The 25079-nt window shown below is 38.5% G+C and overlaps 1 protein-coding gene across 2 annotated transcripts in view; it reads left to right on the forward strand.

Moving 5' to 3' along the window:
* The first annotated feature begins 280 nt into the window (after nucleotides 1–280).
* Nucleotides 281–25079, forward strand: part of SAMD8 (sterile alpha motif domain containing 8) — a 36147-nt gene continuing 11348 nt past the window's right edge. Inside the window, exons 1-3 of one of the 2 annotated variants that reach the window (XM_067539395.1) lie at nucleotides 281–442; nucleotides 18047–18636; nucleotides 24367–24462. In XM_067539395.1, the coding sequence (XP_067395496.1) occupies nucleotides 18062–18636; nucleotides 24367–24462 (671 nt within the window). In that variant the 5' untranslated portion in view covers nucleotides 281–442; nucleotides 18047–18061. The remainder of the gene's footprint in view (nucleotides 443–18046; nucleotides 18637–24366; nucleotides 24463–25079) is intronic. The other variant, XM_067539387.1, reaches the window with a different exon arrangement.

The raw sequence follows: 25079 nt of genomic DNA on the forward strand, positions 1-25079 counted from the left end.
GCGGGTCCCGCCAGGGGCAGCGCCCCATGAGGTGCCCCAGGAAGGGTCACTGCAGCCAGGGAGGGGGGCCGCAGGCTGTCATTGACCGTGGGGGGGGAGGAGCCACGAGCCTTTGCAGGGCAAGGGCCCCTGTCGGAGCCTTCCCCCGCCTTGCTGCTCTCACGGCCCCGCCCATGCAGGGCTAACGGACAGCGCGCCACGGCCCCGCCCCCCGCTCGAGCGCTGCTGATAGGGCGGGAACCGCAGCTAGGCTCTGCCCCCTCCCTGGCTCACTCCCTCCCCTTCCGCTCGGGACGGGGGCGGGGCTGCAGCGCTCGGTCTTCGCTGGCGGCACTTCCGTCCCTCTGCTCTGTCTGATGGGGCAGCCAGCTGCCGCCGCCGCCCCGCCAGCGGGGCCTGCCGTCCCCACATCGCCGCAGAGCGCCGACGGGCCCGCGGGGAGGTAAGGGCGGGGCTACGCGGAGGAAGAATGGAGGGGTCGGCTCGGCTCGGCTCGGCTCGGCTCCGGGGGGGTTGAGGAGGGTTGCGCTGGGACGGGGCTTGGCTCGGCTCCGGGAGGGCTGGCCTGGGGAGGGGGCTTCGCTGGGGGAGGATGGTGGAGGAGGGCTGGCCTGGGGGAAGGGGCTTCTCTCGGGGGGGAGTCTGAATCAGTTAGTCATCCCTTGGGGGGGGGGGGGAGTCTCTTCCCTCCATCTTCTCACCTGTGTGTGGTAGATGCCTGCTGCTCTCCTGTGCTCTGTGCTGGGGACAGGTTTCTCTGTATTTATTCACTTAATGTACAAGCCACGTTCCCCCCCAGCAGCACAGCGCTTGGCCCCTTAGTCTCCGTGTGAAACCCCCTCTCTGGGAGCGATGTGGTCACTATTCGCAGGCTGTTGATCTGGCTGAGATTGTGTGTGTAGGATCAGATTAACACCCGGTACTTCCCCTCTCTGCGGTGGGGCGATATGAATTTGGTGGTGTAATATTATAGTCCTTATTGCCCAATACTATGACCCTAAGAACAAAAATTTAAAACGCAATCCCGGACACTTGAAAAATAATTACAAAATTCAAACCAATAAAAATTAATTTCTCTGTTTACCGTGTATGGTCATGTATTTTTAATTAAAAATGGCAAAATATTTTTAAATGAAATATCTGTTTTGGAGTGTGCCTATTTTAGGATACATAGTACAGTTGTGTGGAGGTTTGTTGGTCTGTTGCACTTTTTGTTGCCTTCTTTGCATGCAGATCCACATGGATAATCTATTGTGAATAAGATGCAGGAGATGCTATATCCACAAAAGATTTGGTTTCAAGGTCAGAGTTTCATTGCATACTAAGTGCAGCCAGTTTATCCATTGGTGTAGCACCAAAGTTTTGACAAACTTTTAAATATTTTTTTAAAAATTGAAAAAAAAAGTCTGTCAAGGAAATTCCAAATTAGTTGCACAAGTTATTTGTAACATATGCTGCTTTGTGTACAAGAGGAAGATTGTCATAGCAATCTTAACTTTAAATGTTCCTAGTTTTTGGTGACTTGTCATGTTAATTTTATTTTAAATTACTTTGTTCCAGTTTTATGTTAACACTGGTCAGAAGGAAAAATCTTTCCTGGAAAATTTTGATATATATTTACCACAGAGGTGGCAAAATCTTTAATTAACTGACTTGTGTCATACATACATGCAAACAAACGTGAATGTTTGACAGTTATGATGCTACAGTCAATAGGAATCCTTAGACTTTATAAAGATAGCTGACCTAATTTGGTTTTATTATTGTCACTGGGCTTCTTTATATCAAATTATTTCTAATGAAAAAGAAGTATCATTCTGATAACATAGGATGTCATTATTTGCATGACCAAGAATAATTACTGTGATGATGTGATATTCCAATTTTTTCTGAAAACACTGTTAGTTGGTACCAGTTGGGTTCTCCTTTCACATACTTAAGAGAAAATTAAAAAATTGGAACAGCTTGGTCCTTTCATCTGAAGGTCATGTTTGAATAACATAGCAAGAAAGATGCTGTGGAGAAGCTTGTGCTAATTCTGCCTATACTGTTTTGGTTCTGTGATTAAATGGAGGAGTTGAGTTTCCTTTGAAGTCATGTACAAGCATCTTAATTTGCTAATTTCTAACTCTTGAAATTGTATCTCAAAAGTGGCTATTTTTTCCCAACTTTATAAACAAATGGAAGAAAAAGCCACTGTTAGAGGGAGCCTTAGTGTCCCATCTCCCTCTTTTATTGTTTTACAAATAGTTAAGCCAATTTTAAATTTTTTTAATTCCTGCTTATAAATTTCAGAAAATTAGCAACTCACTCATGCTCAGCTTTGCTAAAAGCTATCTGCTAAATTCTCGGACGATTCGATCTGCACTGAGTGTACTCAATACCCACAGAGCTCCTTCGTGTAGCTAGATGGCACATGCACGGCCCCCTTGTATCAAGCATGGTCCAACCCTGGGTGGCAAGAGCTGAACAGAGCTTTTCTTAGTCTTGCTCCTCACAGTAGGCAGGGCCTGCTGTAGTGACAAGCACAAAATCTGAGAGTAAGGAGCTTCATTTGCTCTCATTAACACCCTCCTTCATCCCCCAAGTTCCTAGAAATGTGGAGGAGGAAGCAGCCAGACTCAGGAGAAGAACATGGAAAGGAGGTGGGGGAGGGGGGTACTGGTGACAATAGGAGGGGGCAGGAGCGAAGCAGGGAGAAGAGCATACAGAGCCGGAGGGAGGAGCAAAGGATGAGAGAGGACAGAGGAAGGAATCAGGAGGAAGGTGGAATAGGAGTAGCAGAGAAACAGGGGTAGGAAGGGAACTGGAGATATGATCTGAGGATGGGGGTAGGAGCCAGGGTGAAAAGGAGAATAGAAACCGAAGATGGGGCAGGGGCAGAAGGATTCATGATTATGTAACTAGAGTACACTCCCTTCCAGAACCTGGAATTATAAGCCCAAGATTCCAGAGTCTCAACGCTGCTTCTGCTGTCTAACGGATAGCTGTGAAGCACACTGGCAAAATGCTTCATTCCCCTATAGAGGCTGGTCCACCTGGGGGATAACAGCCTGTTCCTTACCAGTTACTCCATAGCTCAAGTACTAGAGGTCTGTGCTCTGAATCTAAAGGTCCCAACCCTACTGATGAGCCACAGGGAGATCAATGTAGTTCTACATGATGGAATATTGTGTGTGTGTGTGTGTGTGTGTGTGTGTGTGTGTGTGTGTGTGTGTGTGTGTGTGTGTGTGTGTGTGTGTTTTTAAAAGCGTAGGAAATTACACTGAAAAACTTACACTTTTGTTTTCTTATGTCTGAGAATATAGTGAATGGTCTTCTGACTTTGACAACTTCTTAAAATCCTGTTCAAAAACAGGATGAAAACGCTGCTGTTCTTGTTTGTCCATAGGTTACAGGTAGATCTTTTATTTATCCTCATAAGCATGTACTCCCTTAGGACAGTTTAGGTGCTGGCAGAATGAATGGACAAATATTAAATTTGCTTAAGATTCTAACAAAGTTGTTTTCTCCTTTATATGTGCTCAGTTTGATTTATTTTCTTTCCAGCCTTTTAAAGGACCCTCTGCATTTGGGTGTGACAATCTTTTTCTTATTTGACACAGATCAGTGTCTATTTGTTTACATGCCGACATTCATATTAGAATTCCTTTATGTGCAGCTCTTTCTCAATTCATAATTATCATTGACAGCATTATGTGAAATTCATACATCTGAAGCTGATTCTGAAATTCTCTTACGTATGTGGGCCTTGACCCTGCCCTGAGGACTGCACAGGTGAACCTCATTGAAGTTAGTGGCTGCTGTGAGCCACTGCCTGGGTCAGATAGTGTAAGGGACTTTTTCACTTATTATGCTAATGCCACATAATCTGGGTAGCACACATTTTCCAGTTGGCTAACAATGTTTTGGGGTAGGAAGTGAAGAACAGTGAGACTTCAGGAGAATGAAATAGTCTCAACATGTGAAAAAATTGTAGCAACAGTATTCACATGTTGAGACTATTCACCTCTGCTCTTGCAAAAAATGACATGTGATCTTAGGTCACACGTAAGTGGTTAGGATCTCTGTTCTACTTCTCTGAAAGATGGTACCTTCTGCACAGGATAACCATTGTACCTAGCAAAATAATTAGCTCCAGTGAAGCACCAAGTTATGTTTACAGGAATAAATACAAGTTATAACTGGTTCCTAAAAATCTGCCCTTTGGATACACAAGTAGCTACAATAGTTGGTATGTATTTTCCTACTAGCAGGGAACATCTCCAAAGGAATTGCTTCATTCTGCTCAGTATGGAATATGTATTTTTAAAAATTACCTAAACTGTTCTCCATATTTAATTATCTTGGAGTCCTTGTAGCAGGGTAGATTGATTTAAAACAAGGTGATTTAAATAAATAAATCATGAATTTAAATCACCAAGAGAAAATCATTGATTTAAACCAAGATTCCCACTGATACTTCACATATTTCTTCAATGCTGCAAATCTGATCACTAAAACATGTTAATTTATAACTCAATACAGCATTTTACAACAGCTCGGAGGGTATATTTTGTGTAATTTTTTAGATAACTTGATTTTTATTAATTTAGGAAATACATAATATTCATTACCTGTGTCAAGTTGCAAATGCAGCAGCAGTACATTAGGAATGGTAAGAACTAAATCACACACACACAAACACAATAGCACTTATATTTTATTAAACTAAATCTTAAATGTTACATAAATATTTTACATGTCAATTGCAGTAGTCTCTTGAGTTGCCGGCTGATGGCTGTCCTTAAACTTTTTTAATTTTCAAATTTTATTAACTCTAACAGACAAGTCATCACAACACTAAACGTATGCTGTCATTAAAACTTCTACAACTAGCTCTCATCTTTCCCACTCCCATTCAGAGTGAAACAGAAATGAGTTTTCCTGCTTTTTCAACTCCCAGTCGATTTCTTAGCTTTGAGTGAATAATACCAAATGATGAAAATATTCTCTCTGTGCCTGCAGTGGAAGCTACTGCAGTGAAAAGTTGGCTTAGCAACTGAAGGATCTCTGTTTCTAGGTGCCTGACTAATGATTTCCACCAATTCAGGAGAGTGACTTTGTTCAAAACATCAGTAAACATGTCCTGTTTAAATGGTTCCGCTCCAACCCTGAAATTTATTATGCCTGGCATAACTGAGGAGTGATTTTTGAGATGCCCTTGCCACGGCAGCATAATCTTCTTCAGAAGTTAGGCATCTACCTGTATATCTGGGGTTGAGAATGTTAGCAAGAAAATTAAATGAAGTTAGTGCTTGCTCCATTTGTTTCTTTATTGCCTGCAGTTTAACTTTCTGGTGAGGTATTTCTTCAATGTCTCGAAGTGCCTTCCAAATTTCAACAGCATCAGCAATGCAGCAACAATTTCTCTGAAGTTTGTTTAAGGCTATGGAGATATTCTACATTCCTCTTTAATCCAATGTTAGATACTTTAGATGAGATATTTCCATCTATTTTATCACGGTTTTTGTCACAAAGTTTTATGAGAACAGGCCAGTTCTTAATAAATTTGTTCAAAACAATCAACCACAGAATTCCATTGAACATCTTGAGGGAGAATTAGTTTGGATCCTCCTGCTCTCTTCAGTGAAGCTGAAGCAAAATGGTTGTTACAGAAGTATTTCGCGACTTCAGTGACATTTTCTTTTATTCCTGGAGAAGATGTACTTAAGACTTTGGCTAAAAGATGCATTAAATGGGCACTGCAGCCATATATTAAGGAGCATCCTTTCGTTTCTTCTTCTAAGTATCTTCTCATCTTTGCCACATTAGCAGCATTGTCTGTAACAAAACTGTGCACGTGACAATTGAATTTTTGTTCACAGTTGATTACAGCTTTCACTGCTACTTGTTTTAAATATTCTGTTGTGTGGGCATTTCCCGATGTATCTGTTGTTTCTGAAAGATATGCAACCCTATCTTCTGTTGTCTCACAGGCTCATATTACTGGATCATTGTGTACATTGCTCCATCCATCAAGGCTTACACTGGCAAATTTCCCCTCAGTGTTTCTTGCATGGTGTTCCAGTTCCTTCTCATACACTATCTAGCAACCTTCCACCAATGTCTGCTCTACCCGATAGAGTGTAGCCTGGTCGTAAGGACTCAAATATGTCAATGAAGTGTTGATTGTTAACAATGCGCAAAGGAGAATTTGTGGCATAAATGAACCGAGCAATCTTTTAATCTATGGTGTCTTGTTGGTATTTGCTGGTCCTTACTACAAACCCATCCATGGTGGTGGGTTTACTGATTGAAACGATGATTGAAATCTTTTGCTTGCTACTGATTCTGTTTTCTGAAATACTTTTAGTTGCAGCGCTGCTGCTAAAAGTACCAACGGATGACTCTGAAGTTGTTGCAGCTAGACAGTGAAAGTCAAAATTTCTTATGCTTAAATGGGATCCTGAAACAAAATTCAAAAATGATTTTGAATAGTCATTCTTCTCAGTTCTTCTCACTATTATTCAGTTACTCATTTACATTTTTTCAGCAAGGATGCAGATCCGATTCCAAATTACCAATAAAGCTAAGAGTGACGGCACTGAGAGTGCACTTAATTTTGGAGTAAGCCCCATAGAACTCACTGGCACTTCTGTTTTTTTGAGAGAACAAGTATAGGATGGGGTTCCTTTGGGAAAGCTGAGTTATGCTGAAGTAAAATAGGGAATAGATTTATGGTATCACTATTATGGTCTGTGGCCATGATGTTCCAAAATAAGGGGCATGTATTATGTAAAATAAAATAAGGAAATGCAGGTCCTAGTTGCAAGAATGAAACATCATAATAAGAAATGCTTATTGGGGGAAAATGTTGATGAAGATGTGGATATGTCTGAAGAACAATGTGGATCAACTGGTTAGTAACTTAAATAATTCACTTGGCAATGCATCTTTCTTCAAGACTCTCTCTGCACCTTTTAGTATAAATGTGATTTAACCAGTAAATTCCCAAGCTGTTGGCTATGTTGGATGTTGCTAGGAAAAAAAAGTTTTAGCTTAGCTAATCTTTATATCTTGTTTAATTAGGTAACTAGGTTTAGAATCTATCACCCAAGTATACGGCACAGAAAGCTGCAGTAAGAGAAATCCAGAGTTGCCAGTTGCCACTGGGTGTCGTCATCTTGCACTGCTTACATATGACATGTTTTCCTTTTTTATCCAGGGAAGGAATTTCTTCAAAATATTGGTAGGCAGACAGGGTCCTCTAAAAAATCATTCTGACCTTTTGGTCATGAGCTGTCTGCCACTTCACAGAGTACCATCTGTCCCCACCCCAATTTTTCCAGCCACCTGTTCCGCTTCCTAAGTGCTGGGACTCACCTCACTATGGATCAGTGGGTCCTAAGCATGTTGAAAGTGGGATACACCCTTCAATTTATTTCCCCCCCCTTTCCCATCTTCTCTGTCGGTCTTCAGGGACTACTGTCACGAGAGCATGTTACTTCGGGAAGTCCAGTTTTTCCTTCCTGTATGGCCCTCATGAGGAGTTTCCTTGTCATTCAGAGGGAAAGGATTTTATTCCCAATACTTTCATCTGTCATCCCTTCCTTAGATCCCAGGAATTGGTATGCTGCTCTCAAAAGGCACTTATTTTCACGTGGCGATTCACCAAAGCCACCGAAAGATTCTCAGATTTGTGGTCAATGAATCCCCACTACCAATTCGCAGTACTGCCTTTTGGACTATCAACAGCCCCTTGTGTATTCACATAGTGCACGGCTGTGGTAGCAGCATTCATATGAAGGTTTGGTGTCCATGCTTACCCAGACGACTGGCCAGTAAGAGACCAATCCAGGTCTCAGGTACTCTCCAGTGTAGCTAACGTTCAGTCCACTTTCGAAGTCGTGGGACTCCTGATCACTACTGAGAAATCTCTCCTGACTTCAGTTCAAAGAATATTATTTATTGGGGGCGGTCCTGTCTTCTATAAAGTCCAAGGCTTTTCTGCTGGAGCCAATATTCCAAACAACGCAGGTTATTGTTCTAGATCTAAAGGCATACCCTGTCACTATGGTTCGAAACTGCTCAAACTTCTGGGACACATGGTGGCATGCACTTACATGGTGCAGCATGCCAGGTTGCACCTCAGAACTATAGGGTTGGCTGGCCTCAATGTATTCACCATCCTGTTGTCATATGGACATGGTGATTTTAAGTACCTACTCAGGTCTTGTCCTCCCTGGACTGATGGGTAAAACCTGCAAATGTTTGAGGGAGTTCCCTTTGCCCTTCTACAACAATCACTCCCTCTAGTCACAGATGCATCAGATCTGGGTTGGGGACCTCACTTAGGTTCTCTTCAGACTCTGTGTCTTTTGTCTCCCCAGGATCTAAGTCTCCATATACATATCAGGGAGCATCAGACCATCCGTTAGGCTTGCATGGCATTCTTTCTGCATATCAAGGGGCAGAATTTGTTGGTGCTCATAGATGACATAGCAGCCATGTTCTGTGTAAACAATGGGGGGGGGCCTGAACAACAAAACTGTGTCAGGAGATAATCCTCCTTTGGAATTTCTGCATCACCAGTTCCATCAACCTGAAAGCTGCTTACCTTCCTGGAGTTCAAAACACTCTGGTAGACCTCCTGAGCAGGTCATTCACAGGTCATCTCTTCACCCAGATGTGTCCAAGTCCATTTTCCAGTTATGGGGGACTCCCCAAGTGGATCTTTTTGCAACAAGAGCAGAAAAAAAGTCATCTTATTTAGTTCCTGAATAGGTTGCAGCTTGGGTTCTCCGACAGAGGCTTTCCTCTTACCCTGATCAAAAAGCCTGCTGTATGCCTTCCTTCCAGTTCTACTCCCTGCCAAAGTCTTGTCCAAAGTCAGGCAAGATTCCAGTCACCTTATACAAATAACCCCTGCATGGGCCCATCAATATTTGTTTTTTGACTCTACTAGCCCTATTGATCTGCCGTCACTCCTGAGAGATGTAGCTGTGATCTCCCAAGATCATGGCTGCCTTTTCATCCCAAACTCCAGGCCCTCTGGAGTTTGCCCTGGCAAAGTGGATACCTAATGGTTTACAACCTCAGTGTGAGATTACTCTAAGGGAGTGCAGGATGTTCTGCTAATTAGTAGGTAGCCTTCAACTAGGTCTGCTTACCTTGCTAAATGGAAGGACCTCTTTTGGTTCATAAGAGGCATCCCTTAAACTCAGGCTCCGATTTACTAATCTTGCTTCTGAAACAACAAAGGTTAGCTCTTAGTTCCATCAGAGTCCATCTGGTGGCTCTCTTGGCTTTTCACCCTCCTGTGCATAACCAATCTATTTTTTTCAAACCCTGTGTCTATCTGATTTCTAAAGGGTTTGCGCAGATTATGCCCACAGGTTCACAGCCTGGTTCCCCAGTGGAATTCAAATTTAGTTCTATCAAAGTTGATGGCCCCCTGCCTTTGAGCTGCTAGTAACTTGTTCTCTGTTACACCTGTCTATGAAGATGGCTTTCTTGATTGCTATAACATCAGCCATGAGATGGTTGCTGCAAGCTTTAGTAGCAGAGCTTCCTATACCTTTATCTTTATGGAGAAGGTTTTCCTTTGACCTCACCCAAAATTCCTGACTACTGGGTTCTGGTTTTCACACTAATCAAGCAATTTATTTACCAACTTTCTTTCCAAACCTCATTCAAATAAATGGGAAGAAAAGCTCCGTACTCTAAATGTTAGTTTTGGCTTTTTACCTGGACTGGACTAAGCCTTTGTTGTTGTTTTCAAACAGAGTAAATGGCCACTCAGTATACACCCAGAGAATCTCTTCCTGGTTTTCTGACTGTATTGGTTTGTACTACCAATTAGCTGATATTGCACCTCCAAGTAAAGTGGTAGCTCACTCAACCAAGTCACAGGTGGCTTCCACAGTTTTTGTGGTTTTTGTGTGCCCATCCTGGATATTTGTAAGACAGCAACCTGTTGTTCAGTCTGTACCTTTGCCTCTCACTATGCCATCTCTCATCTATCTAGAGACTGTCAGATTTGGATGGGTGTCCTACAATCCCTGTTCAAGTAGACACCAAGCCCACCTCCAATTCAAACAGCTTGTGAGTCACCTACAGAGGAATGAACATGTACAATCATTTGAAAAAGAAAAATCGGTTACCTACCTTTCCATATTTGTAGTTCTTAAAGATTTGTTGCACATGTCCCTTCTACAATCTGCCCTCCTTCCCCTCTCTCTCAGATCTTTTCCAGTAGGAAGGAATTGTGGGAGGCTGGGGCAGCGTGGCCCTTTATACCTGCATGCAGTGGCACAAGGCACTGGAGGGTCGCCCCGATGGGTACTGCTGAGGAAAAAACCAACAACTGTGTGTGAGGGGCGCACACACCTATAGTGGAATGGACATGTGCAACTCATCTCAAAGAACAGCAGTTACAGAAAAGTAGTTACCTTAAGTAATTTTTTTTTTTTTTGAAGTATGAATATAATTATTTGGCACTTAGGTAGTGCTTTAAATGACTAAGTGTTTGTACAAACATTAATAGAATGGTACAATACAATTCAAACACATACATGTCAGTTACACTCTGACAAGGGAAGTAGGGTACTCAGTTGGTTTCGAAGTCATTTGTCACTGCTTGTGCCTCCAGTTATACCTAAATGAAAAGTGTTGTCTTAGTTGGTTTATAGGTTAGAGGTCAAGCATTTCAGTGATCAAATGAGCACTGGCCAACCCATGTAATTTAACAAGGTGTAAAAATAAAGTAGAGGTTAGTATGCTATTCAGCTTATGCAAAACATACTCACTTTCTGCTGGTTGTGAAGCCAACTTACATTGCTTTGAGTAATTTTTTAATACTTTCTTGTCCATTTTATGTACAGACATTACCAACTAAAGAAGCTTTCTTTAAACATAATTGAACTTTGGAATTAGCGGTATAACTCCTCTGTAAAACATCAAGTAGTTTAGGAAGTAAAATCTATTGAAAACTCATTTATTTTCAGCACTGAAACTTTTTGAAGAGTAGTGCAAAAAAGGCAATTTCTCCTTTCTAGTTCAAAATTTAGGGCACAAGGTGGGTTACTACATTAGATACAAGGTCACTTAGCTTTTTTTCATAAAGTGTATATATAAAGTACTGCTTGCTTAGCATAACCTAAATCAGTGTTGCTGACAATGCCATTGACTGTCAGATCAGCAGTTTTGTAGTAACTGTACAATAGCAAGGTTTTACTAAGAAAATAAGGGTGTAACTTATAATTTTGTTATGCACAAGAGCATGTGCTTCCCCTTTCCAGTTTGTGTCCACCACCAGATGCTTGATCATGCTCATACGTACAGTGGCACACATTGTTTGATAAAATTAAAATCGGCTATTGACTGTGCAAGCACAATAGGTTGGGATTTTTACAATATACTGTATGTGGTGACATTTGGAAGGCAAAGTCCGGGTAAGCTCAATGTTTAATGCCAAGGAGATCCATTCTCTGTGCAGTTAAACAGTAGAAAATTCTTTAGGTGCCTGCTATAGTCTAACCAATATATTAAGGAGTTCCCTTGAAGGATTCCCCATTAATTAGTCAGTTTTTGGTGGGAAGGAGATAAGAATGAAAAGGAAAACACATGTACACACACATTCCCGGTCAGAGATGCTTTCTATCGGTGAAGGGAGAAGAGTAAAACTCATTAATTCCTTCAGGAATCATATTGCAGACCTGATTTTCTTGGGGAGCACACAAATAACATGGTGATAGGATTTTCTGTATTACTTAAGATTTTCAGTTTCAGACATAAGTTGAAGTCTGCCTTGCCTTAATTACATTTTAGTATTATGTACATCAAATAGAGTTCAAGAGAAGGCCAGGAATTTTTCCTGGATTACTTTTTACACTATACTTGCATATCAGAAAAATCATTCCATCTTTGCAAAAGCTTTAAAATGTTACTCGTTAGTTTAACACTCAAATGGATCATGATATAAAGAACCTGATTTTTTGAGTGAGGAATAAAACTATGAAAATCAGTAGGAGTGGGTTAAAGAAGAGTTTGAGCCTTACAGGGTGGATTTAAATAATTAATGCTTTCTGCTTGGTGATTTAAATCATTATTAAAACTTATTTAAATCATTGATATTAATCTTGTTTTGCATTTGTATTTTTTAGTTATTTTCTAAAAGGTTGATTCTCATTGTTTGGTATCAATTAAAACGTGTTGATTTGCACCTAAAGGAGCCTTTATGCTAAAGTTGGTACTTGTTAACTAGGAGGATAGGCTATATTTATTTAAGTGAGATAATTGCTTGATACATTTATTCAGATTATTTTTTCCATTTTGTTAGAAAATAGTGTTTGTTGCATTTCTTATTTACTAGTGTGTTTTACTTATGATTTGTGTCAATCTGTGCTTGGAATTTGAAATTTAAATTAAAAATCTACAAAAATAACTAATTAAAACATTTTAAACTAAAACTACCCTAAATTGTGCTGGATACATTATAAAAGGTTTATCAAAACACAGTTTTCATTTAAAATCAACTGATGTATTAAACAAAGGAATTAGTTAATGAATTGGACAGATTGTTTCTAGTCGTCATGTCCTTCAAGACTTTAGAACTAGTAGAGCTCATTATCTGGCACCTAATTTTTATTAATAGATTGGAAGAGGAAAACAAGTTTTCCTGCTTTTTAACTTCCAATTGGATTCTTAACTTTCAGTTGATTACTTATTGAACAGAACTAGTTGAACAAACTGAAATGAAAGGCTGTCAAAAGCTGGTTTAGCACTTCAGTCAGTTCTGGTTCCAGGTGCTTAGGTAATAACTTCCCCCAGTTCAGTGGTTTGACTTTTTAAAACTTGAACAACAAACATGTCCTGCTTATTTCTATTTGTTTAATGAAAATGATCTTAATAGATTGATGTAAATTTAGACTTTAACATAAGTTTTCATAATTTCAGATTAAATTGTAAATAGTTTTAAATTAAATATTTTTCTTTCTAAAAATTTTAAAAATCTTATTTTTTTTTTAAATAAAAACAGGGCTCCAGGATGGATAAATATCCATGACTAATTGTTATCTATTGTCATTCTGAAGCTTTCCTTGCAAATTTAGTCTTTTTAAAAATATTTATTAACATGAATTTAGAAAGTGTCTAAGGATCTAGCTACCAAAATCAGGTTTATATATAAATCCAATTTGCTTCATAAATATGGGATTAAGTAAATTTCCCTTCTCTCTCTCTTTCCTCTGCTGTCTTCTATTGTATTGCCTTTACTTATCTGTTTTGTATTGTAAATATTTGTACATTGTTTTTCCATTGTGTATGAGGACTGGATTGATATCCAAAACTAGTCTTGTGTGGAATATGCTGCCTTTGTTCACTCTGCTTGCTATTAGGCTCTAAACTGTTGAAGTTGATGTTCTGGATGCAGAACTTCTTTATATGCTCTTCGGTGTGTGCGTGAACATGTAGGCTGTCAGGAATAGCAAAAACATTATTGGAAACAATCACTCTTTAAATAGTTTTTCAAACTTTTTTCTTGTGAAAGCTTACTGCAGGGGAGGAGGCTAGGTAATGGAATATAGAGGCTTTTCACCGCTGGTTTTTGGAATCCAGACTGTATCCGTAGTGATAAAAAATTATTGCCATATGCTGGTTGTTAGGCTCTTGTGAAAGCAAGTGTGGTGATTTTTGGCTCAGCTCCTTGCATATAAGTGTCGAAGTTAGAGACTGTCACAACCACTTAATTGGCCATTTTGTTGGTGGACTGAGCAGAGTGGCAGTTATTGAATGCTCAGGCAAAATGAGTGCATCTCTCAGGACAGATTGAGGCATGAGAGCAAGGGAAGCTTGTGGCTGATGCCGACCATTGTGTGGCTAGAGGAATTGTGCCGTCAGGGTTTCCAATCGGGCAATTTTCATTAAGCTACAAATTCACAATTTAAATTATTGTAAAAATAAAAGATGTGGATGACCAAATTCTTGGCAGTTGGATATTGACATTTTTTTTACTTTGGATTCCAGAAGCTAGAAGTAGGCTATATTACATTAGCAGAATTATTTTTATTGTGCATACTAAAATGGCTTTGTGAATAATAAATCAAAAGGGGAAAAGGAGCTTTTTTCATTCAAACAAACAAACTGGGCAAGATAACTGAACCAAAATTAACTGCAACTGTTGAAATTGGGTAAAAGCTGTAGGGGGAAAAAATATTAATTCCACATCATCACATAAGGATTTGTTTCTCTAGCCGTTTTTTATCTTCCTATACCCTGGCTCAGTTTTCCCTTCTCCTATGCATTTGAAATTAGTAAGTAGCTCCTATCAGTTGCATCGTACTTTAGATGTAGACTTTTCCCAGGCACAGCCCTGCCAGTACTGACCTTTGATGTATCGGTGTGTGCTTGCTCAGCATTATAAAATCACTCTTATTACAAGTAGTTTGAGGGGTTACATTTGTCCTGCAACATCAGAGGGAGAGATGTTACTGTCTAGTGTTATAACATGTGGTGATAATTTTTAACTGAATTCTCTGCGATTCAGCAAAATTTTCTGAGTTCATCCTGAGGAATTGCTTTCTGACAAGGAAAATCCGTGGATTTTTGAGTGAATTCTTGGTGAGTCTAAGTTTTTACTGTTTCTCAAAGCCTCAGGCTGTACACAGTATCTGCTAGAAGAGGTATTGGAAGAAGCTACTTCAGTCCTTTACTTTCTTGTGTTGCCTCTGTGTCTGAGCAGGAACAATTAGAAGTGCAGGTTAGTGACTGATAGAAAAACAATTTGTAGGTATTAATGCAAGATGTTTTTGGTACAAAACAAAAATCCTGTAATACAGTAGTTAATTTGGAATTAGTGATCCACATAATGCAGCCTGCTGCTAATAGCTGTGTATTGAAGTAGAAAAAGTAAGGTTATTTTGATGGGAAAATATTGCAACTTCTTTATAGTGAATAAAGGCAGTGAAAGAGACTGTCAATAACTGGAATGAGCTGTTCTTATAATGATCTGTGTAAATTACTTTACTCAAATCAGTTTAAATTAGAAAAAGTTAGACCTACATTACACGGCATATAGTTAACTCTTACTATATTTAAAAAAAAAAAATGGTTTTAGGGATGTCAGATGAACTAACATATCTACCACTGATAAAGCAAACCAGAATCATAGTGCACCTATTTTAATTAATCAGTATGCAGATCAGCCTCATTACTTGATGATGTCACTCTTCAAAATGGTGTATAAAAGGTTTGAAGTACATAAATCCCATTGTTCTACCACTGGATATAGGGAGTCAAATTGCATGGCAAAAAAACTGCCAGCAATGGATTATGGATGCCCTGGCCACCATTTGAATCAAAGTATTTAATTAGGTTTGTGTCAGTATTAACTGTACGTGCAGTATTTCATTTGTGATATTATCTCTTTGCGTTAGAGATACTGTCAACTTGCAATCTAACACACAAGTAGTTTCAGATGCTACACCTGGTCAAAGAATGGTGCTTCTAGTTATATGGTCATATTTTCCTATAAAATGTTTTTCTCTCTCCTGTTGCTAAGTGAGACCCACTCAAGAAAAAGAGAAAATTGCCTGATTATACAGGGTCACAGTGCTATTAGATGCAAATCAAAAATACAGAAAATTTTGACATCTTACAGTAATCATGAATGCTGTGTGTGACAATACTAGAAATAAATTTTTCAGGAAGTAATGTGATTACGTTTACAGGGACCCTTTAAATGGAAAAATGACATGAACCAAAATCTCATGGGGAGTGTAATCCAAAGAAGTTACGTGAAAATTTGTGTTTAAGTATTCATTCCTTTTCCATTGACTGTCTCCCAGGTCACTAAATGTCAGCAGTTTAGTATTGGTTTCTTATTTGATAGAAATAGATTTAGTTTGTTGCTTCTATTTTCAAACTAAAATACATCTTGAGTTCTCTAGTACTCTGCAAATGTGTTAGATGAATAGCTTAATATATATCTCTTTGGTTTCTCCATGGTTGAGTTATTCACATTAATTTTCCCACTTTTATAGCTCTTGCTTACTCATTGATGGCACCTGTTACTTTTGTTTTTGTACAGTGTTGGGCCATGTACTGTACAGAACCTCTCAAATGCAAAGTGTACACAAGTATGTTTTAGATGAAAAGGCATACTACTGATTTTGAGAGTTCTTAAATATTTGAAAAGCTTTTTTCCTGTTTTTTTTAATCTGTTCACTTTTTCCTAGGAATTTGTGTCTGAATTTCTTTTCCTTAACTTTTTAGATTAGTTATGTGATTTGCTAGATAAGCCTTCAAAAATAAATATTTCAACTTCTTGGAGGGCTTTTACTATTTTATGTTGATAAAAGTACAGATGATGGGATAATAGTTGCTCACCTAATCAGCCAATACAGAATTACTCATTATAGAAAAATTGTGTAGTGTGATGAGTAATTAGTTCTACAGGTCAGAGGCATTGGGACATCTACGTTTCCTTTGAGTAATATTCCATAGTCCAAAAAGATCTCGGTGATTACTGGAAATTTTCTCAACAGCATAAATCTTCTTTTCCTTTTTGTAATATCATTAACGCAGTACTGCATCATTTTTTAAAAGAAGATTTGGATTCTTTTGGAGCTAGATGTAACACATTTCACAGCAATATTTAAGATAATTGAACATAAATGATTGTTGCAGCAATATAAAACAATTTGACGTTTCTGTCACTTTGTTACTGTAGTTGAAATGGATAAATTAAAATGTGCTTACTCTGAATGTGCAAAATATTAGCATGAGGCATCCTTAGGCATTATAGATATTTAGCCTTATCCTTGTTGATAGCTCTTATGCCCTATATATTATATAATTACAGTATATATCTTCTCCATGAAACAGTGAAATATGTTGATACAGAGGCTCTCTCTTTATGTTGCAATAGGATGCTCCAAGAATTGTGGATTTCTTCTTGGAAATGGCAGTTCATAGCTGTGAACAGCTGGACAGAAAATGAAGTTTTTTCTGGTCGAGATGCTCTGTTATCGACAAGGAAAAATACCCTGTCACATTCTTGTTACATAAAATGTTGAAATGAGACTTTTCTTTCAATCAAGTTTAAGGGAGAGGAATAAACGTCAAGAACAATCTTGTGAAAGTAGGAATGATCTGGAATCTCCGGGGAGAAACTGAGCTCAAGTGATCTTAATCAGTGCTGTCAGGCATTGGGGGAGTTCTGAGATACAGGCAGTAGTGGCAGACAATGAAAAAGGAAAGTAGCTTAGATAGTGCAGTGGGTTAACAGTGGTATATAGTTTGAGATATCTGTGTTCACCTCTGAAAGGGGCATAAATTAAAGCCAGCTGATCTCATCCTATTTTCTGTCTGTACATCACAAGCAGAATGTGACTGGACACTGCACTGTCTTAATGAGTCAGATCAGGACTGAAATAACTCTGTTACAGGACAGGACTGAGAAGTCAATGGTAAAGTTGTGTCAGGAAGTTTGCATTGTGTCTGCCTATGTTTTTACCTGGCTTACAAGTTGCACCCTGCAGAAGAGTGCAGTGATGAAATAGGTATCTAAACAGAAAAGTTTTTGCCATTGGAAAACAAATCAAACAAACTGACTGATGCCCTTATGTAAGAACTAAATTATGCTTTAGAATACAGAAAGGATTAAGGAATCTGATTAAGGAATAATTATCTTCTGCTTAGCAGTAGTTCAGTACAACCTGTTGTGTTTGTGATTTTAGTTAACTTTTTTGAATAGTTAGAATTCTACAAAATACCTCAAGGATTCAGGAAATGAATCTAAAAAGTCCTTTTGAATCCAAAGTAGTAGGTAGGCTCAGAGAATATCATGAAGTATTTCAAAATAAGTATTAGACCTTTACTATTCATTTAATAGTGGATCTACATCCTAATAATACCCAAGGGAAATAATTTTAATAAAATCTTTTCTTCAATAATTATGAGTACACAGTGTGGTTTATGTGTATAAATTAGTTCTTTAGGAATTTTTTTTGGACATTTGAGCCTTATCTCTCTCCAGAATATAATTAATGTTTTTTATTGGCAGGTAGAGAGCAAGACAATGGCAGGAAATAACCAGCTTTGCATTCGACGTTGGACTACTAAAAACGTAGCCAAATGGCTGAAGGAAGAAGGCTTCTGCGAGTATGTGGACATTTTGTGCAATAGACACAGACTGGATGGAATTACCTTATTGACACTGACTGAATATGATTTGCGGTCCCCTCCTTTGGAAATCAAAGTCCTGGGGGATATCAAAAGGCTAATGTTGTCAATCCGCAAATTGCAGAAACAGCATATTGAGGTTTTAGAAGAGTTGGGTTACAACAGCGATAATCCCATTGGCACAATGTCTCCTACCATTGGCTCCCTTCAAGGTACGGATTGGTTTTGTAATGGTGAAGTATCACGGGACTGTGGACCAATTACTGACCTGAATGCTGATCAGTACCAATACACAAATGGGAAAAACAAACATTCTATGCGAAGACTGGACCCTGAGTACTGGAAAACAGTCATAAGTTGTATATATGTTTTTATAGTGTTTGGCTTTACATCATTTGTCATGGTTATAGTACATGAGCGAGTACCTGACATGCAGACATATCCACCGCTACCAGACATATTTCTAGACAGGTAAGTACTTGTTCGGAAACAGAAAGATGGTGTTAAATCACAAAGGTCTCATACTTTTTATAGACAATATTTGAATTTTAATGTTTTTCATAAACTTTCAGTATCTAACATGTCATTGGGATATCACATTTCTGTCTAGGTTGTAATGTACTCCAATTCACAAGAGTTTAAAGGATTATAATTTTAATAGGCTTTCATGAAGAAGGAAATTGAGCAGTTGACTTTGTGTCGCTGTTACTACTATACAGCTGGATTTTAAAGGAAAACTGCTGTGATTAGTTATATTTGCTTAGCTAAATAGTTACTTAAAAGGCGTGCACACTACCTGTATTGACTGTCCCTTCCTCCCACACTCCAAGTAAATTGAGTTTTAAAGAATCATAACTCCCTTCTCCCATGTTTGCTGAAGTCTTGTAAGTGACACTAGTTATTGTAATTTATCATATCAAGTTGTTGTAATTTATCACATAGCAGACAGAGCTTCCATTAACCTGAGGTATGAGATCTCCTTCTGCCTGAGTACTGCTTAGGTCATGTTTTAAAAACCTGTTCCCCTTGGGATGCTTCACTTTCAGGTGATTTATTGTGTTCTTCTTTCCCACTGTGTTGCCCTTTCTTCCATTCTGTGTATTAGCTGTGAAATTTAATTTAGTTTGTGCTGGTGCTACACAAAACAGAATTGCAAGTAAATTGCATTTGATGGCACATTTGTATTGCAAACATGAGAGCAGAGCATGAGCATGGAGAAAAAGCAAGGCACTGAACTGGGGTAGTGGAAGAGATTGTGTTTTAGACTGCAAGTGCTTTGAGGTAGGAATTGTCTACTCCTTTGTGTTTGAACAGTATCAGCATATTGTGAGTGTTACTGGAACACAGTATGATATGAATTGTGGGATGGATAGGCAAATCTTTGCGATGAGATATTTTAAAAATCTTTTTAAATAGGCTGGGCCAAAACAGTACCAGTATAGTTCTAGGGACACACATTACAAGTTGTGATATTCAGTATATGTTCAGCTCAATTTTCAGAATTGCAGAATTTTGTTTTTTGAATCTCATTCTTTGAGGCATGCTGCTTTTTGAACAAGATTAGTCACCTTCATGCACTAAAGTAAATGGCAAACTTTGCCGTTTAAAACATTTTCTCCCATGCGATTTTCGGCCACTTTGTGATAATCTTTGAAGTAGCTATGCAATGTGTACAACATGCTGAAAAATGTGGCAGTCCTTGACAACTGATGAACTGGCATGCTGGAGAAATAAAGTAATTAAGTGTTAATATCAGGTTCAGTTTATTTGTATTTGATACTACTAGCTCTCTTTTATTTCTGTGTAGGATAAAACTGAACTGCTTCCTGCCAAACCACACAACGGTAGTGGAAGAAACTTTATTGTAACCAAATAATATTCTTTTATTCTCAGTTATCCTTTGAATTGGATAAAGTTTGTGGTGAAAATTGGAGATTAAAGACTTACTGTAAGAAAGTCACAAATGTGGAGGAGGCTAATTGACTCTTCATCTGCTATCACTGAAGACCAAATACAGAGTTGTGATTTCTAAAATGCTTAAACTGCGTTGCTAATATATAACTTGTTTCTCCAACTTCCTTCATCCTAGATTAGTTGAGCCAACTGGTATTTTACTCCCTTTATCACTAGGTAGAGACCGGGGTACTTAAGAGTAATGAAGTACAATAATACAATTAGACTGGGATTTTAAAAGGAGCCGAGGGAAGCTTCAAAGAGATTGTTTACACTGGAAATTATTTTTTGTGACTGACTGCTCACCCGGATGTAATGAGAAACTTCAGGTCCACTGATGTAGAAATCGCTTCCAGGCTTTCCATTACCACACTTTAGCAATCATCTGTCATACACTTTCCACCTTAGCCAGAAGGTATAATTACTCTGCCTGGATGTGTCTGCATATTCTGATTCTGCATTTGGTGGTAAATGGTTATGGTAAACTGCTGTTTATAAACAGCCCACACTTTTCTTAAACATGGGTGCTGCCATAAAGTCTCACTTGTTTTGAGTGAGGAAGTTTTTGGAGAACGCTTATTTATGTAGTTTTATTTCTCTCAACGCTCCTAGTCCCAACATCCCACTGATGGCTGAATGTCTGGAGTATATGCATAGATGGGTTTGTTACATTGGTGGATTGAATGCTAGTGAAAGCGCCATTAATTATAGGGAGTGACATTCAGGCTGTAATCATGTCTCTCTCTTTGATAGCTCATTTTTTGAAAATTGGTTTAGAACAACTTTGTGAAACAAAATTGGCCGGTAGGCTGTCCCTGGTGCAATGAATACTTACGTAGTAAAAGTTGCAATGTTGTAGATTCTATAGTACTCATATTAATGCCACAAGATATTAAGTTTTTCCTTTAAATTAGTGTGCAACTGCTAGAGCTACTTAGTTTCTGTTCAGCCATGTGTGTTTGATGTAGAATAAATAATTCACACACACTATGCTACAAACTTATTAGAAAGTGCACAGAAATAAAACTTGATCTCTATCAGGAGGAGCTCGGTCCTGCAGCCTTTATTCATGCACATAGTCTATATTCCACAGTTAGTCTCATCAAAGTCAATAGACTAATCAGTAAAGGCTGCAAAACCTGAAATTTAATTTAGACATTACTCAGCAAGTGATGGGTGAAGGAGAACGAGATTTATGACAATACTGAATACTAGAGTCTATTCCCAGGACAGAAGCACTGTAATCACAGTATTGGAAGGAGGTACGGTGGAGAATGTTTGAGAGCAGAAACAACCAAAACACTGTCATAGGATTACAACAGAGCCAGTGTCTGAGTAATTGCTTTTTATACCTTTGTGTAGCAAAGGGGACATGTGACTGTGAGAAACCACTGAAATTCTGTTCTGATGAGATTGTGAAGTGCAAATTACTGGCAGTACCAGCTCTCTGGGAAAAGAACGTCTGTAACACTTTGACAAGCAAGGTTAAAGAGGTTCATACACAATCATTCTGTAATTGAAATCTAATTTTCAAAAATGCTTTGTATCTTCTCAACAGTTTACTGGGATACAATAGCTGGGACACCAAGAGGACAAGTGAAAAGTTGGCCTGTCTTGGAAAGGTTTTATTCTGCAGCCAGCAATAGCTTACCTTTAGCTCTCTAATTTTTTTTTAACTGATGCTCTAATCAGTACTACTGTTGTATGTCTATACAACCAAAAAACCCCATTAACATGGTAAGCAGTGCACTGGGGTGTGCAGATTTGGGCTCAGACTATGGTGCTAAGAATAGCCTGAACCTCTACCTGGTTGTTCTTAGTGCCAGGGGTATTTTGTTGTGAAGACATACCCTTGGTGGTTTTTCTCCTATATCTGGGATTGTGGTAGGTGTTTACCAACTGTGCAAACTGTTCTACCCTCCACATTTTTCAGCACAATACTACAGCACAGGGACTGTGGTCCTTGCATTTTATATGGTGTTGAGCATGTTTTAAGTGCTTGTAAAATGATAGCTTTTAAAATGTGAAATTTTCCTGTTAGTTAAAGCATGGGAATAGGTAGTATTCTTGAGTTTTATTTCATGTTCTACTCATTGTTTGTGACTTTGGAAAAGTTGATTAACTTCTAAGCTTCAGTTTACCTACCTCATCTGGGTGGTGTGACATTTCATTAATGTAAATATTCAATGAATTACAAGTGCAAAGTACTGGTTTACTAAATATTAAATTAAAACCTGTACCAAAAAGTTTTGATCATGCAAGGACTCGAACAGTTTTGGGGTTTCTAGGCGTTTTAGGCTTCTCTACCCTTTCCAAGGGATTAAGTTTTTGCATCTAATAGGTGTCTCCCTCCTATCTCATCTAGGTATATGTACATCACATTCAGGACTGTGCCGTCTGAGTGAGGACTTGTGTAAGAATGCATGGAGACAGAAATTAAGTTCTTCTAGTATCTCTCTCCTACTGCATACGTCTTTGATTGGGATTTTCAAAGGAGCTTAGAGATTTAGGCACCTAACTCCAATTGAAATTCTGTGGAAATTGGACACCTAACTCACTTAAACTTCTCTGAAAATCCCAGTATATATCTAAATTTTAGGTCTAAAAAAACTTTTCAGTCCGAGTGAATGTGTCCATGAGTTGCAGAAGGCTGTGGAGCTGCTGCCTCCTTTCTGAGGAGAGGAAGAAGTTGGGGAATGATTGCCCTAGGTGAGGAACACACATTGTGCTGATGGGTTGAGTAAATCAGAGATCAAGCAGATAAGAAATAGGAGATTGGGGGGATACTGTGGGGAAGGGAAGAATGAGGCAGAAAACCAAGTGTGGGGAAATATCAAAAAGTATTTAAGGGACAAGGGGAAAAGATAGTGATGCAGGTAAAAATGCACTATTAGCATTGATTTAAAAAAAACCCAAAAACTGAAAATGGCATGAAGTGAAGGAAAAGGAGTTATAAAAGAAAGCAGAGGAGACCTTGTAAGAGGTATTAAATAAAAAGCTGACAGTGTGCTTAAATATAAATATAGTTAAGTGTAGAATAAGCAGTACAAGGTCTTAGTTTTGAGAGAAGATAGCACAGCATGGGTGTTTTTTTGCCATGATTAGTGTATTAAATCCTAACTTTAAAAGTCCTGGCCTATGAACCCTAATTACAAATTTAACTTAGCATTTATCACATAATTAGTTTGATAGTCCTGTCCTGCACTGAAGAGATTTACTATGTTTTAAACTGTAAGTTGAAATGGAAGCGTTTTAAGAACTTTGTACTGACTAGATTTTTATTGCTGTTACAATATAAGCGATCCATGATGTAAGTTAATATGTCAAGATGAGGGTGATACTGTTTTGGAAACTCAGTAAAAAGAAAATACTAAAACCTTAAGATAAATAAAGAAATTCTGGTAGGAAATCCATGTAAAATATTGAGTTTTACAATAGGGTTTTGGCCATTGATCAGTTTCATTTCATATGTCCTCTTAAAAATGTTTTAGAAGAGGTTGGGAGAGGGGTAAAAAAAAAAAAAAACAAAAAACGCACTAAAGCCTAAGGAATTAATAATGAATTACTGTTGAAATAATGTTTTGTGCCGTGGAAGTCTTGAGTGTTAGCTTTTACCGGTTTCAGAGGAATGCAATACAAGATCATAGTATCAAAGAAACTATGGCTAAAACTTTAAAACTTCAGTGTCTGTAGATTCATATATTTAAGAGCAAAAAGGGACCATTAGATTATCTAATCTGACCTCCTGTATAATATGCCATAGAACTTTACCCAGTTACACCTGCATTGAGCCCAATAACTTGTTTGACTAAAGCATATTTTTCAGAAAAATATCCAATCTTCATTTGAAGACTTCAAAAATAAATAAATAAATAAATAAATAAAATTCCCCACTTACACTGGTGTTTTCTTTCAGCCGTTAGTCACCTTCATTGTTACAAATTTGTACTTAATTTCCAATTTGAGTTTCTGCCTTCTATTTCCAGTGATCAGTTCTTGTTGCACCTTTCTTTGCTAGGTTAAAGAGCTCTTTAGTAATTTTCTCCCTGTGAAGGTACTTACACACATCTAAATGGTTTCATTTTCAAAAGGTGCTGAGCACCTGCAGCTTCCGTATACCTCAGTGGGAGCAGCAGGTGCCCAACATTTTTGAAAAATAGGTCATTAATTCAGGTGCCTACCTTAAGACACCCATATTCAAAAAAGTTAGCTTCTGTTATGTAGGTTAACTTTTTCCCTCTGCTTTAGTGTTCCTAGGATACCTTGGGCCTTTGCCATGACTGAAGTGTGTGGCGTGATTCTCTGCTATATTTGGCTCCTGGTTCTCCTCCTTCACAGACACAGGTACGGTGTTTTCAATTAAAATAACTCTTAATTCAGAAACATCTGTTGGCAACCTAATTCAAAGATCGATTTGTGACTGGAGTCCACCATAATAACTGTATTAAAGATTTACCTTTAAACATGATTCTGTTACTTACATCATTAAGATGTCACGAGGAGGTCAAGGTTTAATTCTTCCGTCCACCTCCCGGGAAGAATTCCTTTTTGTTTTTTCCTTTTTTGTACCTTGAGGATACCACTATTTTGTGCTACTTTACTTCCATCAGTGTTTGTTTGTTGCCACTTTGTTTTTCAATGTTGGTTGAATTGGGACTCCATCAAAACCAATCCTCCCTCCCCTCCCCCCGCCTGAGCCCTGGAATGTCCACAATTTCTAAATGACCAACCTTTTTATAGGAAGGTGTATATGTCCCCAGACTGAGAGATGAGTGATATTTGTTAGCCATGACTGGCTCTATGCTTGCAGGGAATGCAGACATTTCTTCCAACTATTACATTCTCTTTATCCAAGGATTTCAGTGTGTCCTTCTGCAGGATTCTTTTCCAGAAGCTTCTGAACTTCTTCTCTAAATGTTTAGCAGATACCTGGTTGAGAGCAGACTTAGTTCTCATTAGAT

Source organism: Emydura macquarii, unplaced genomic scaffold (assembly GCF_026122565.2).
Source record: "Emydura macquarii macquarii isolate MOO-44397 ecotype Brisbane River unplaced genomic scaffold, CSIRO-AGI_Emac_v2 contig_67, whole genome shotgun sequence".
Lineage (NCBI taxonomy): Eukaryota > Metazoa > Chordata > Testudines > Chelidae > Emydura > Emydura macquarii.